This window comes from Mustela lutreola, chromosome 13 (genome assembly GCF_030435805.1).
Source record: "Mustela lutreola isolate mMusLut2 chromosome 13, mMusLut2.pri, whole genome shotgun sequence".
NCBI lineage: Eukaryota > Metazoa > Chordata > Mammalia > Carnivora > Mustelidae > Mustela > Mustela lutreola.
In genome coordinates, this window is record NC_081302.1 from 88822948 (window position 1) to 88838272 (window position 15325).

Sequence of the window (15325 nt, forward strand, 5' to 3'; positions counted from 1 at the left end):
TGTAGCCAACCTGCCAAAAAAATGTGAAAACTATAAATAGAGAGGAGTGGGAAGGAGAAATGAGGACCTGTCACAGTGCCAGTGAAAATAGGGAACTGAGAATCTTCCAGAGATTCAGAGTCAAAGGGGGTTAATATTTACTTAGAAAAGAAGTGGTGGGCACAAGTTCTAGGATGAAATGAAGGCAAGAGAGGGAAGTTAGGGAATCGAGAGAGAGAGAGAGACTTGAAGATAAAAAAAAGTCAACTTAAAGTCTCATTCCTCATTAAGGAAAGTACAGATCAGAGAAGAGGGGAGAGACTGGGATATAGCTGATCGCTGATTGTATTTGGCTCTGATTAGAAGCTTTGTATCCACTTTTTAATTTCATCTTCCAGCCTGTTTCCTGTATTCCAGCTTCTATTTCCTATGAAATAGGTACCATCACCAAAGACGAGAGTCAAACATGTAACAGTAGTCAAATCTTTAACAGCGTGGACAACTAACTAACCAAAAGCTGGCCCGGGGACCCCTGCAGAGTCAAGTGTTACACGCCCAGTGCCTGGATCACGAGGCCATGGTAGGGATCTTAGGAAGGGTTCAGGGTAGGGAGACACACCGCAGGTTCTGGCCAGAGGCTAGTCACCAAACTTTGTGTGGCTGAAGGGGTGTGTACCAGCTGAGTGTCAGCTCCCAGATGAAACTGAGGGAAATGTCCTTTGGGAAGGTTTCCGCTGACTCTCTGCCTTTCCTTCGTCCTCCCCAGGGTGTTCCATTAGCATTTGGGGTCTGGGGTCTTGCCTGTTGCTCCTGGCTTTGGTGGGCCACGCCACTGCCACAGCCAGGGCTCCAAGTGGCAGTGCACTGTATGGGCTCTTGACTGTTCCCTCCTGACTCTTGGAAGGAGAACAGGCAGCAGGGATTTTCATTCTTTGTTGGCACCTACTCTCTTCAGCAACCCCAAGATCAGTACCCCAGGCTGCACAAGCTCAGGTTCATGTCTTTACCAAAGGCCGGCAATAATTTCAGAAAGGAATGACAATGAAGGTAAAAAACAGTTCAACTACTCGCTCATCTGGACTTCTAGGGCAGGTGGGGTTCCCAGACAACTTTGTTCCGTCGGTCTGGCACCCTTGCCCCCCCCCCCCCTTGGTGCCTTGGTGATGAGTGTGGGCCTTGCTGTTTGCGCTGCCTGAATTTGCCCTTGTCGCTTATTAGCACTGTGGCCCTGGGCTAAAAGTCATGCCTCTCAGAGCCAATCGGAATAGCTTATTAGACCTATTGATTCTGGCATAGTGGGCCTGTGCGGAAATCTCTCTTCTTCATTCCTCCTCCTTCTCAGTTTTCCCCTCCTTCACCTCTTCCTCCTTCTTTGATGTGTAAACCAAGGTATTTGGGGAGCAGGGAATGATGTGATGTTTGGGATTTACTTTAAAATATATTCCAGACCTCCCCTCTCCCCCAAAAACAAAAATACAGGCACTTTGGGGGCAGTAGAAGGAGGAGGGCCTATGAAACAGTTGGGGAAGCAGAGTGATAAGTACTCGGAAGGGCCGGGATCCTTCTGCTCTACACACTTTGGTGTATGCTTGAGAATTTTTATAATAAGAGTAAACAAACAAAGACCAAATAATGAGGCTTTCATTCCCTATATCCAAATGACCACAAGAGGGCATAGAATGCACTTTCATAGTTGCTCCCCTGGCAATTTATTCTGATTCTCCAAATAAGATTCCAGCTCTCATCCTACCTGTCATAGTCTCTGGATGTTGACTGGGAATGTTTTCCTCAACAAGGCCTTGCCAGGCCCACTGCTATGGAATGTATTGTTTCAGATTCTGTACTCAGGTTTTAAAGATTTTTTTTATTTATTTATCAGAGAGAGAGAGGGGGAGAGAGTGAGCACAGGCAGACAGAATGGCAGGCAGAGGCAGAGGGAGAAACAGGCTCCCTGCTGAGCAAGGAGCCCCATGTGGGACTCGATCTGAGGATGCTGGTATCATGACCTGAGCCGAAGGCAGCTGCTTAACCAAGTGAGCCACCCAGGCGTCCCTGTACTCACGTTTTTTTAAAAAAAGTGACCAGTTTCCCGTTTGGAGTGACTGGAATGTAAGACTCACTGTAAGCCATTGTCTTGCTGTGTCCCATCCCTTTCTAAGGACTGCTCATGCTATCTCTGGGAGATCACAGCATTGGGAGGGGCAGCCCAGTCCTGGGCTATTACAGCAAAGCTGCAGCCTGAAGGGCGTGCGTGAGATCTGTGGTTTGAGCTGTCAGAGTCTCACGGAGAAAAAAAAGAGAAATGAATCATTATTTGACCATGACATTCCCACTAAAGGGGAGGACAGTGGGAGAAAGAGCAAGGGAAGAGGAAAGAAAAATCTCAAAATAAATGTGGGGTGGATGGCAGGAGGAGGAGGGGGTCTCGGAAATTGGGGGCAGGTGTGGCGATCGAACCAACGCTAGCCACAAACACACAATTCCGCCCATTCTAGAGCGGACTGGACATAAACATGCTCGCACATCTACTTGTCGGCTGCGTTTTGTCGGCCAGCCGGTAGCGAGGTGATTCTTTAAGAGCTCTGAGAACCCAACCTTGCGGCCGCCCCGCAGCTGAGCTGAAGTGGAGCTGGGAGCGGCCCAGACGACCCGAGGCTGCCAGCTGACCACCTTCCTCCCTACAGATCGCTGGAGCCAAGCTCAGCCGGGAGAAGCCACGCTCGCAGGTGGGTGCCAGGGCTAAGGGCGGAAGCCGGGTTCCCTCAGAGACCTCCGCGCCCAGGCGGCTGCAGCGGCGGCGCCCGGAGACCGGAGGCCTGACACCCGGACGCGCCCCCCTCTCTGGACAACCGGCCGCAGAAGTAAAGGGCCAGCATCCCGCCACGGCTATGCTTCCCGCGGGACAATCTCGGGAGAAGGTCCTGGAAGAGGTTCGCAGGCCGATTTTCCGAGGGAAAGGGCGAGGTGGGGAGGGAGCGCCCCTGACCCTCCCCGCCCTCCCTTCTCCCGCTCACTGGGCATCAACAGCGTCGGGACTGCCCTGCAGAAACGTAGGCGAGGTTGTAGTGTCGCCCTCCGCCGCACGGGGGCAGCATCACCTGCTGGCCCGACGGTAGCAGGCGGAGGCAGGCGGAGGCGGGCCTGCGGCGTCCTCTTTCATTGGCCGGGCGGGGGCGCTGCCATGTTGGAGGAAGCGGTGCCTTCTGTGCGGTGGAAACTCCGTGGCTTCACCGGTAGCGTCGGGGAGCGCAGCCTCCTACCTTTCCTCCTCGCTCGAGTGTCGGTGCTGAGAGGCGGCGGTCGGCGGGATGGAGAGAAGTAAGATGAACCTGCCCAAGGGGCTGGACTCACTCTGCTTTGACAAGGACGAGTTCATGAAGGTGCACGCCTGGGCTCTGCTCCCTGGAGCCGGGCCTTGGGTGGCCTGCCCTCCTTGGCCCTCCGGGGCCTCTCCTCGTGCTTCTCCTGCGGGCTTCCTGGGCTGTCCCTGACCCTGACGGGTCCTCGGCGGGGACCTCACTGCACTTCGCAGTGAGTCTCTTGGCCTCGGGTGGGCTAGGTGCAGCCTGGAGAAAGCACTCCTGTGAAATCGTGCACATTGAATAAAAAGACTTGAAAGTTCAAGGCAAGTGGTTTTGAGCTAAACGTAAAAGCCCTGGACCCATAGGACCCGCCTCTGGTACCCTGCGGCACAGTCAGACCGCCACTCCCCCGGCCTGACAGAAGCTTCCCAGTGCCTTGTGCCTAGAAGCTGAGCGACTGTGCATTGAACACATCTCTGAACACACGTACTTACCAGGAATCGGGTCAAAAAGGCACTTAACCTAACGTTTATGCCTGACTTTCGTCTTAAGCTCCCGGAATGAGAAATCTGAAAGACTGCACTGTCCTTACTGGTTCTGGTCCAGTACTACAAAGCATACCAAGCTCCTTTTCTAAAGTTGCCCTACTTCTCTTGGTGAGGTCAGCCTGAAGCTGGCAGCAGATAACTGTAGGACATAAACTTACAGAATAGAAATTTAAACTGAAAAGACTTTACTGACAGGAAAGGTTCATCAGACATAGCCTTGAAAATGTTCCAAGGTTTAAATCAGATCCAGGAGGAGCTTTATCTGTTTTCTGTATCCCTCTGGGTCTGTACTTAAACTATCAAAACGTATATGTTTAATTTCTAAGGATTGGGATTTAGTAGCTGGTTTCAGTGTTAAAAAGTTTTGGCTCTGTAGGTACCTAAAATTCTGAAAAGAGGTTCAATTTCTTACTTTTTTATGGCTTCAAGTCATAATATGTTTTTTTCTTTTTTGGGTTAACCAGCTAGTTCCTTTTTGATACTTGCATTCAGATCACATCTCCCAAACTCTGGCTTTAAAAGTGCTTATGTCTGGATCCTCTGCGGGGTGGCCATATCATTTTTAATATGTAGGGATGCCTAGACGAAGGTATATTGTACTCTTGTTCTTGTATGGTGATGTTAAGCCACTGTAATAAAAGGTGTAAATTGAATGGAGTGTCTGAAGGAGAGCACAGAGTGAATTCTCTGATCCAGAAACCTTTTGTTAACGAAGGACACGTGATGAGGAGAGAGGTCATTGGAAGAAGAAAAGGCACACACACAGACTTAAAGAATGTCAAAGCATGGAAGTCTCTTTAGCTTGTCTGTCTTTGGACTTCGTCAGGCTTTCTTTGGGCCTAACACTAGCATTTTCTTGCACTTCCTCACCCCGCCATCTTTCTCACTCTGAGCTGACAGAATGCCTTTGGTCAAAGCAGCTTTGGAAAATAGAAATCTCAAAATAGCAGTTCTAAAGTAGGACTTAGAGGTAGGAAGAGAGCAAACTGGGAAAGTGGCTAGAATGCCAGCAATTCCATATTCTTTCAAGGCTCTGACATTTCTGAATATAACGTACAATTTTTAGTGTTAATGAACATGACCCCTTCATACATAGAAGGAAAATACATGGAACAGCTGTTCTGTGTAAAGTGGTATTGATCTTCTATGTGGGAGCTGGAGATAAAGGTTATATGCAATTTGTGTTTCCGTCAGAGAGATGTTTTGTTAAGTTACAGTTCCGAGGCAGAAATGAGTGGAGAGTTTGCTGTCAGGGTTGTATTTCTACATAGGTGTCTTGTTTGGCACATTTTGGAATGAGACTGAGATGGTAGAAAGGGAGATGGGGTGGGGCTGCGGTTGCACCTTGGACACTGCATACATTGAGGGGTCCACGTTGATGCAGTCTTCACGGTAGAGCTGCAGGTTTACAGCAGGAAGTTGCATGGTCATATCTGTTGAGTTCGAGCTGACTGGTGGCAGGAGACTACTTAAAAAGTCATGTTTATGAGATCTACTGAGAAATAGAAGCGGAAATGTATGCAAAAGAGGTAGGTGATCAAAGTGCAGGAATGGCAGATGGGGAAGGGTCACCTGGGGCAGAGGCACTGGCAACATCATACTTTGTCGGCTTAGAAATATGAAAATCCTTTGGGTTGACAGCCAAATAATAGATGAGCAGGACATAAGGTATTGGTAGTAGGGGGAGAAAGTGGCATAACAGATAAATTAGACCATTTACATGGGTATGCTATTGACATCATATGTAGCCTTCCTCTTCCATCTCAACATATGACTTCATCTCCAGTTGTACAGAAAAATTAGCAGCCATCCCACGGGACCTCCTCCATCCTGCTGATCATGATCCCATTCTTGTATTTGTCCCCTTCTCCTCGTCGCCTGGTACGGGGAGGGGCTCTCCTTCCTCCTCGGGTTCAGTCTCCACTCTGGCTTGGAGTCCATGCCCTCCCACCCTTCCAGGAGGCTGCGAGGATCCTGTCCCCTGCACTCCTTCCCATCATGCGCTCCTGTTTGATTCTCTCCCACTTGACTGCCCCACCTCTAGGTATTGCCCTATCACTGTCGTGCATCACAGCCAGTGCTCAGGGGTTGACTTGACTTTCCCACCTTCCACCCTTCAGGCCCTGTCATTCCACTAAAGAGTTCTTACCAAAACTGTTTCTAAGTCAGCGCACCCGACCTTTCTCTGTCTCCTTACTCGACATCGCAGTAGACCAAATGCTCTGCATTGCTTCCTGTCTTTCTTCTACCTCTCTGATGTGTCTCCTGTGCAAAGTCATGCTCCTGGTAGCCACTGAATGCTAATTATGGGCTCAGCCCCATGTTCCTTTCTTTCCCTAGATGACCTTTTGTGCAGCTTCATGACCACCTCTCAGCAGGTCAGGCAGATTCCTGTCTCTGGCCCACACACCTCCTGAGCACCAGTTCTGTGTATCGGACTTGCTGACCTTTCTTCTCGGATGTGTCTGTGGCCCCTCAGACTCATCAGGTTCAAGACGGAATTCATGAGCACCTCCTCCACTGAAAACCACCTTTCTTTTTCTATTGCCTCTCTCGGTAAACACTTCATCCGTTTAGCCTGGAATTGGGAAACCAGAAGTCAACTCCTACTCTGTCACCTTTCCAAAATCTAGTCTGTCACACCAAGTCCTGTGGATTTCGCTTCCTAAACCTCTTGAGTCCATATACTTCTTTCCATCTCTTCTCATACCTTTGCAGTGCGCCCTTGCCATCACACCGTAGAAGCTTCTCACCCAGTCTCCATGCGCCTTCCTTGTCTTTCTGGCCCCTGGTCTACACTGCAGGCAAGCCACTCTTGTCAGAATGCGGATGTGATCTTGTATGTACCAGGTGACTGGTCAGTCCACCAGCTCTTGAAAAACCATTTTCCCACGCACTCGAACGTATTTCAAAGAGAATCAGTCCCCCATGGGGTAGTTTTCCTTGGTAGACAGTTTGTTTCTGTGCTGAGCCAGTCTGCCTCCTTCGAACTTCTCTGTGTCAGTTCCTCTCTGGAACTTGTGGCTTCGTTGGCACCACGGGTAGGCACATGAAGACCTTTTCCATGAGAATTGAAGGCAGGAGCCCTCTGGACGGTGAATATATGTACCCTCATGTTCCATAGGTAAAAGAACCGTGTGTGGGGGTGGGGGGGTAAGTCCTTGAGGCTCCTCCCTGTTCTAATTGGGTGAACTGGGAATTTTGAGACAGGCAGCAGGTCCTGTGTGTCCTTGTTTGCAGGGAGCATGCATTCTGATGGACAAAACGGAAAAGGGGAAGAATGAGCAGCTGCTCAGATCTGTTTGTACTGTGCTGGCTGATTAGCTGTGACCTGCAGATGTGGGTCCCATCCTCGGCTCTGCTCTCTGCCTGCTTATGTCTGACTTGGGGCAAATCACTCGCCTCCGGCCTTCTGTTTGCTTGTTAGTATAATGAGGTGGTGCTTATCTATGTGATCTTTGCCGGCTCCTCTGAAAAGACTCCAGTCCATCCTGGCTTGCAGATAAGGAAACTGAGGCCTGAGGTGTGATGACTTCCTTTAAAGCCACACAGCTAGTTGGGGTCAATCACAGGCCAGATCTCCTGACCCCCACGCATCAGTCCTTGGAAATCCTACTGTAATATGTTTCTTTCCAGAGGCCACAGGTGGGAACTGAGGGAAGTGGGACAATCAGAACATTAAGAATAGCCCAGAAGATGGCACAATGTCTGCATGCCTTGGCACCTGCATTTCACCAATAGGGCCACCTCTTACTTTAGAAGAAGTTCCCACAGGGCTGGTGATCTGGATGCCTGGCCTGGAGCTTAGCTACAGTAAATGGGACCAGAGGGAAGTGATGGCTGTTTGAGGTGGACTTTGTTGACGGCGGCTGGAGATAGCAGCTGACAGAGGAGGAAGAGGGAAGAATGACAGACAGCAGATAGCCGCAGGCCCGCATGTCAGCCACTGTTGCCCAGGGTCACCCATCCCCAGGAGCTGTCTTCGTATCACAGGAGCTGAGTGCTTACCCTGTGGGTTCTTAGTTCGATGTCACGTCTTGATGACAAGATTCCATTCTCTTCCGCATCAGTTTGAGACAGACATCGTAATGAAATTCTAATTAGCCAAATATGGAATGTAAGCCTGGAACTCATTTTATAGAGATATTTTCTTATGTGAACTACTTTCCCTGATGATAGAGGAGTTGTGACGATGTAACATCAGATATAGTTTATCTGATTGGCACTTGTAAGAAGGGTTCCTGGCAAAAAAGAACTGTTTTTTTGTTGTTGTTGTCCTCCCTTTTGATCTTTTCCATTCCTTTTTTTTTGTCTTGTGAGCAGTCATCTGATTTATAAAAAGATGCAACAAAAAGTAAAATGGTAGAAGATAATCAGTTTCAAAACATAAAAAAATGAGTGTCTTTAGCCATAGCTCAGAACAGAGGAACTGGGTAAGGAGAATTGCTTGTATGAACTTGCAATAGGAAAAGTTGGTAAAGGAGAGCTGAGGAACTCTATTAAGACATAGGAGTGAGGGGCTCCATCATCATCTGGCATTAGCTCAGTGTCGTCTATATGGTTAGAGATGTCCATGATGGGAACTCCAGCAATCTTCTGGGTCTGGGTCAGCTGATGCCACAGTGTAACACTCTGAATTACTTCCGTACTGAGCAGTCATCTGCATAGTTTGTCTTGTGTGTACGTGGTAATCGTTTGAATCTTGGCTCTTTCGCAATCCTTAGAGCCTCTTGATACTTTCACCCCGGTTTCTCAGTTTCAGCCATTACACAGTCAGTTGTACAACTGGTACACTTGGCACACAGCCCGTTCATCATTGACCGGTCAAGTTTGGCCTAAATAGAAAAGTTGATAAAGTCGGTACCAACCAGGATGTGGTAAGTCGGCCCAGCTGTGTGTTTATATTGGAAAAAGCAGGAGGGATGTTGGGGGACTTCTCTTTCCTTGAGTGCATGAGATCCTTCTTTTCTTTCTTTTTAGGTTTTAATCTGTTCTTCTCTCGGAGAAGGATCTCAGAGCTAAGCATTTGCTTCCCGGTCACATACTTTCTTGCTTTCTCTTGCTTCCCCATGTTTACATCATGCCCATTTCTCCTTGCTTTTGATTTTCTAATTCACTCTTTGTAGTACCATAAAACTAATTTAAATAAAATGTTGGCCTACTAAGTTATTGATTATTAGTAAGTTCTTTGTTCAAAATTTGAGAGCAAGAAGTATTATGTAAATATATCTTTTTGTTATTTAACTAGTCTTACAACATTTAGCATCAAATTTCTTGAAACATTTAAACAAATTAATCACAAACTGGGACTTGGGCTCTTTCTTTCTTTTTTTTTTTTTTAAGTAATCTCTATACCCAACATGGGACTTGAACTCACAACCCTGAGATCAAGACCTGCACGCTCCAGTGACTGAACGAGCCAGGTGCCCTTTGGGCTTTTTGTTTTTAAGTTCCTCAGGTGAGGGGCTGCCTTAGTGGCTCAGAGGGTTAAGCTTCTGCCTTCAGCTCAGGTCATGGTCTCAGGGTCCTGGGATCGAGCTCTGCATGGGACACTCTGCTCAGCATGGAGCATGATTCCCTCCCTCTCTGCCTACTTGTGATCTCTCTCTCTGTGTCAAATAAATAAATAAAATCTTAAAAAAAAAGTTCCTTAAGTGATTCTAATGTGTGACCAGTGTTGAGAACTCTAGCACTGGATAATTCCTTTAAATAGCTCAAAAAATTAATTTTGAAAAGCAAACTAAAAGCCTACATAGATTATGATTGGTGTTAAATTGAGGGGAAAAAGTGATAAAGAGAAGAAATCAGCTGGAACAGAGTGTAATTAGGTACTCAAATATTTGTTAGATGGATAAATACATTTACGGAATGTAGGGGGTTTTTTTTTGTCTCTTCATAAATATGTCAAATGGGTATATAAATTCAAGAAAAGAGTTTGATATAAAATTGATGAAAATGTTAGAACAGAAGTTTTTTAGAATTTCAGTGTTACTATTTCATGATGCTTTTAAGATGATCTCTCTGTAGATGGTGGGAAGATCTTGTTAGCATATGTTTTTAATTTCTCAAGCTTCAATAATTTAGTCACCGAACAAAGATTTAGAATGAGTTTTGGGAGACACAAGTCCTAGATTATGTCCCCACCTAGCTGGGTCAGAGATTTGAGAGCAGGGGCTGGAGGGAAGAGCTCCAAGGACATTTTTGTATACATGCTGATACCTTGGGCAGGAACACTCTTGCCACACTTCCTGTGGCTAGCCCCTTTGTGTCATTTGGATCTCAACTCATTGTTCTATATTTCCTGGTTCATCCAAGTTAAAATACATCCCATTTGTCACTCAGACCTTTACTGTGTCCTGTTTTCTTTTTAGCTGTGATCACTATTCATTAATCACTATTTGATCACTGTTCATTAATATAATGTTTGTTTACATATTTATTTTCTCCTTTCTGCATTAGAATATCTGCTCCTTAAAAGCAGAGACCTTGTCTTTTCTTTTCATGACTATGTCCCCAGGTTTTAGAGCAGAGCTGGAGTTGCATGATAAATATTTGAGGAATATTTATGGGATATACAGGGACATTTATTCATCTCTGTTGTCCATTGTTTTCAAGAATGGTTGGAAACACACACATACGTGAGCTCACACAATCTTTCTATGTCTTTCAACCCCTCTGTAGTGTGCAGATTAGTGCTTAATTATTTTGGTTTTTTGTCTCGATGAAATGGGACATGTTTCAGGGCAGAGCTCATAACTTTCATATGCCCTCTTAGTACTTCTCATCTTTACAGAGTGATGGTTCTGGGGATTCTGCTTCTCGTGGAGATAGTATATAGTGATTTTATAAGTCCATGTATCTGGGAAGGAGTGTTTTACTTCTTGGCAGCTTAGAGAACTTCAATCTTTCCAAATTCCATGTAATTTTCATAGCATTAAAGCTACTAATTTCAGATTATTGGTAAGTTTTAAATGATTAATTCCCAGGTTACTTTGAATTAGTCTTTGTTTGCCATCCCTGATTGCAGCTAGTTAGTAAAGTAGCTAAACTTTTAAACTCTACTTGGTTTTAATTTTGAGTGATGTCACTGCTTCTCTCATGGTTAATGGTTCTTAATTACCTGCAGCTTGTCTGGTTTGCTCCTTTATTTTCCTGTGTTCCAACACCTCTTGTGATCTCCCAACTTCTGGCCTTTTGGGGGATTTGTACTTGAACTGGGTTCAGATAGGAAATACCCCTGAGTACAAAGAGAAGATATTTTTCTTCTAACTTCACTATCTCCTATTATTAATGTATTACGTTGTTGTGGTACATGTGTTACAACTGATGAACCAGCATTGATACAGTATTAATTAAAATCCATGGTTTACATTAGGGTTCACTCCTCTTTCTATAGTTCTGTGGGTTTTGACAAATGTATAATGTTATTTACCTACTGTTGGTATCTTACAGCCTAGTTTCATTGCCTTGAAAACCCCTGTACCTCATCTATTTGTTTCTTCTCCTCTCTCTGCACCCTCCTCGCTCACCCCTCAGCCCGGGATCTTTTGACTGTCTAGAGTTTTACCTTTTCAGAGGCACCTGGCTGGCTTAGTTGCTAGGGCATCTGACTCTTGATCTCGGGGTTGTGAGTTCTAGCCACCACATTGGGCATAGAGATGACCTAAAAAATAAATAAAAATAAAAATGTTGGTTAATTTTTACCTTTTCCAGAATGCCATAGAGTTGGAATCATATAGTATTTAGCCTTTGAGACTGGTCTTTCACTTAGCAATATGCATTTAAGGTTCTTCGAAGTCTTGTGGCTTAATAATTCATCTTTTAATTGTCGAATAATCCGTTGTGTGGGTGTGGCACAGTGTACCTGTTCACCTACTGAAGGAGATTGGATTGCTTCCAAGTTTTGGCACTTCAGAGAATAAAGCTGCTGTAAACATCCGTGTGCAGGTTTTTGTGTGGACACTAGTTTTAAGCTCTTTTGGGTAAATACAAAGGAGCACAATTACTGATCGTATAGTGAGAATGTGTTTAGTTCTGTGAGAAACTGCTAAGCTGTCTCACATAGTGCCTCCCATTTTGCATTCTGACCAAACAGTGAATGAGAGCTCAGTTGTCCCACATCCTTGCTAGCATTTGGTATTACTAGTGCTTTGGATTTTTTATATTCTACGTGATATGTAATAGTACCTTGTTCAAATTTGCAATTTCTTAATGACATACAAAGTAGAGCATCTTTTCAGATCCTTTTTTTTTCTTTTTTAAAGATTCTATTTATTTATTAACAGCACAAGCACACAGAGAGGTAGCAGCAGGCAGTGGGAGAGGGAAAAAAGCAGGCTCCTCGCTGAGCCGGGGGCCCAGTGTGGGGTTCAGTCCCAGGACCTGAGCTAAAGGCAGATGCTTAACTGACTGGGTTTCCCAGCCACCGCTCTTTTCACATTTTTAAATTAGGTTTGATTTCTTGTTGATACTAAGACATCTTTATATTATATTTCTTATTTTAAGTCCTTTACCATGGATGTGTTTTGCAGATATTTTCTCTACTCTGTGACTGGTCTTTTCATTCTCTCTCTCTTTTTTTTTTATTTTTAAGATTTTATTTATTTATTTGTCAGAGAGAGAGCGAGGGAGAGTGAGCACAGGCAGACAGAGTGGAAGGCAGAGTCAGAGGGTGAAGCTGGCTCCCTGCGGATCAAGGATCCCGATGTGGGACTCGACCCTAGGACGCTGGTATCATGACCTGAGCCAAAGGCAGCTGCTTAACCAACTGAGCCACCCAGGTGTCCTGTCTTTTCATTCTCTTAACAGTGTCTTTTACAGAGAAGTTTAATTTTAACAAAGTCCCTCTCATCAATTTTTTTCTTTCGTAGATCATGCTTTTGGTTTTATATATGAAAAGTCATTGCCAAATCCAAGGATCCCTACATTTTTTCTTATGTCATCTTTAAGAAGTTTTGCATTTTACGTTTAGGTTTTGTGAAAGGTGTGAAAAGTTTGTTTTTATTCTTTTCATTTGTTTTTTTTTTTTTCTTATCAATGTCCCATTGTTCGGTTCCATTTGTTGAAGACTGTCCTTGCCATTGAGTTGCCTTTGCCTGTGTGTGTGGATGTTTTTCTGGGCTCTCCACTCTGTTCCAAGCACCTGTCTCTTTTGCCAGGCACCTTCTGTCTTAATCACTATAGCTTTAATAGTAAGTCTTGAAATTGGGTGGTGGCAATCCTCAATTTCCTTTTTTTCCCCGCTCTTTAATATTTTGTTGACTACTCTGGGACTCTTGGTTTTCCAGTTTTCCATCCAAATTTTAGAGTCAACATGTTGCTATCCACAGAATAACTTCCTGGCATTTTGATTGGGATTGCATTGAGTCTGTCAATCAGTTTGGGAAGAACTGACCTCTTAACAGTATTGAGTGTTCTTACCCAAGATTATGGACTTTCTTTCCACTTCATATCTTACCTTGCTTGTTATCTTTCATCAGAATTTTATACTTTTTCTCATATAGATCTTGTGCATATTTCGTTAGATTTGCACCTAAGTATTAATTTTTTTTTGGTATGCTAATGTAAATGGTCTTGTGTTTTTAACTTCAAATTCCACTTGCACATTGCTGGTATATACGAAAGCAATTGACTTTTTAAATTTTTTAATTAAAATTCAATCTCGTTAACATATAGTGTACTTTTAGTTTCATGGTTAGAATTCCGTGATTCATTGGTTGCATACAACACCCAGAGCTCATCCCAACAAGTGCCCTCCTTAATACCCCTCACCCAGTTACCCCAACTTTCCCCTCTCCAGTAACCCTCAGTTTGTTTCCTGTAGTTAAGTCTCTTGTGATTTGCCTCCCTGTCTGTTTCTATTTTTCCTTCCCTTCTCCTATATTCATCTGTTTCTTAAGTTCCACATGTGACTGAAACTATATGGTATTTGTCTTCCTCTAGTTCCATCCATGTCCTTGCAAATGGCAAGATTTTGTTCTTTTTGATGGCTGAGTATTGTGTGTGTGTGTGTGTTTGTGTGTGTGTGTGTGTGTGTGTATACCACATCTTCTTTATCCATTTATCTGTTGATGGACATCTGGGCTCTTTCAATAGTTTGACTGTAAACATCGGGGTGCTTTTGCCCCTTCAAATCACTTTGTGTACTTTGGATAAACATCTAATAGGGCAATTGCTAAGTTGTTGGGTTGTTACATTTTTAACTTTTTGAGGAGCCTCCATACTGTTTTCCAGAGTTGCATTCCCACCAACAGTGTAGGAGGATTCCCCTTTCTCCACATCCTCGCCAACATCTGTTGTTTCCTGACTTGTTAATTTTAGCCATTTTGACTGATGTTAGGTGGTGTCTCATTGTGGGTTTGATTTGTATTTCCCTGATGCTGAGTGATGTGGAGCCCTTTTTCATGTGTCTGTTGGCCATTTGGATGTCTTCTTTGGTCTGTTCATGTCTTCTGTCCATTTCTTGACTGGATTTTTTTTTTTGTTTTTTGGATGTTGAGTTTGATAAATTCTTTATAAATTTTGAATACTGGCCCTTTGTCTGATACATCATTGGAAAGCAATTGACTTCTGTATTTTAACTGTGTATTGTGCAGACTTGCTATAATCACTTGACTAGTTTCAGGAGGGTGTGGGGTGTGAAGTCTTTGTATTTTCTGTAGACAGTCATGTCATCTGTGAACAAAGTTTTATTCTTTCCCAGGTTGTATACCTTTTGTTTCCTTTTCTTACCTTATTTCATTAGTTTGGCCTTCCAGTATAGTATTGAATAGTAGTAGTAGGAGGGACATCCTTGCCTTGATTCCCTGTCTTCTATTTTCTCAGTATTAATATCATGTTAGCTGTGGATTTTTGGAGACATTCTTTATCAAGTTGAGGAAGTCCTCCTATTCCTAGTTTCCTGAGGGTTAATAATGAAGAGGTGTGGATTTTGTTAAATGTTTTTTTTCCTCCCTTCATTGATATGATCATGTGATTTTTTTTCTGTTGATATGATGGATCACATTGATTTTCTAATGTTGAACATCTTCTAATGTTGCATACCTGGAATAAATCCTACATGAACCTGGTGTATAATTTTTTAATATAGTGTTTGCTTTTATTTGCTAATTTTTGTTGAAGATTTTTGTGTCTGTGTTCATGAGAGATACCAGTTTGTAGTTTCTTTTCTTGTAGTATTGGTTTTGGTGTCAGGGTAATAATGATCTCCTAGAATGATTTAGGAAGTATTCCTTCTAGTTTTACTTTCTGGAAGAGATTTTAGAGAATTGTGTAGTATTCCATAAATGTTTGGTTGAATTTACAGTGATTGGGATTGTTAGCAGTAGCCCTTCCTTCTTTCATCTGATATTAGTAATTTATGCCTTCTACCTTTTTTCTTTGTTTGCCTGGCTAAGGGTGTATATGTTTTATTGATGTTTTCAAAGAAACAGACTTGGTGTTTATTGATTTAAAAAAAAATTCCTGGTTTTAATTACATTGATTTCTGCTCTAATT

General features: G+C 43.9%; 1 protein-coding gene across 2 annotated transcripts in view; it reads left to right on the top strand.

The window, feature by feature from the left end:
* The first annotated feature begins 3104 nt into the window (after nt 1-3104).
* The window catches only part of LOC131813683 (conserved oligomeric Golgi complex subunit 2-like), a 28716-nt gene continuing 16495 nt past the window's right edge, over nt 3105-15325 (top strand). Inside the window, exon 1 of one of the 2 annotated variants that reach the window (XM_059144063.1) lies at nt 3105-3359. In XM_059144063.1, the coding sequence (XP_059000046.1) occupies nt 3288-3359 (72 nt within the window). In that variant the 5' untranslated portion in view covers nt 3105-3287. The remainder of the gene's footprint in view (nt 3360-15325) is intronic. The other variant, XM_059144065.1, reaches the window with a different exon arrangement.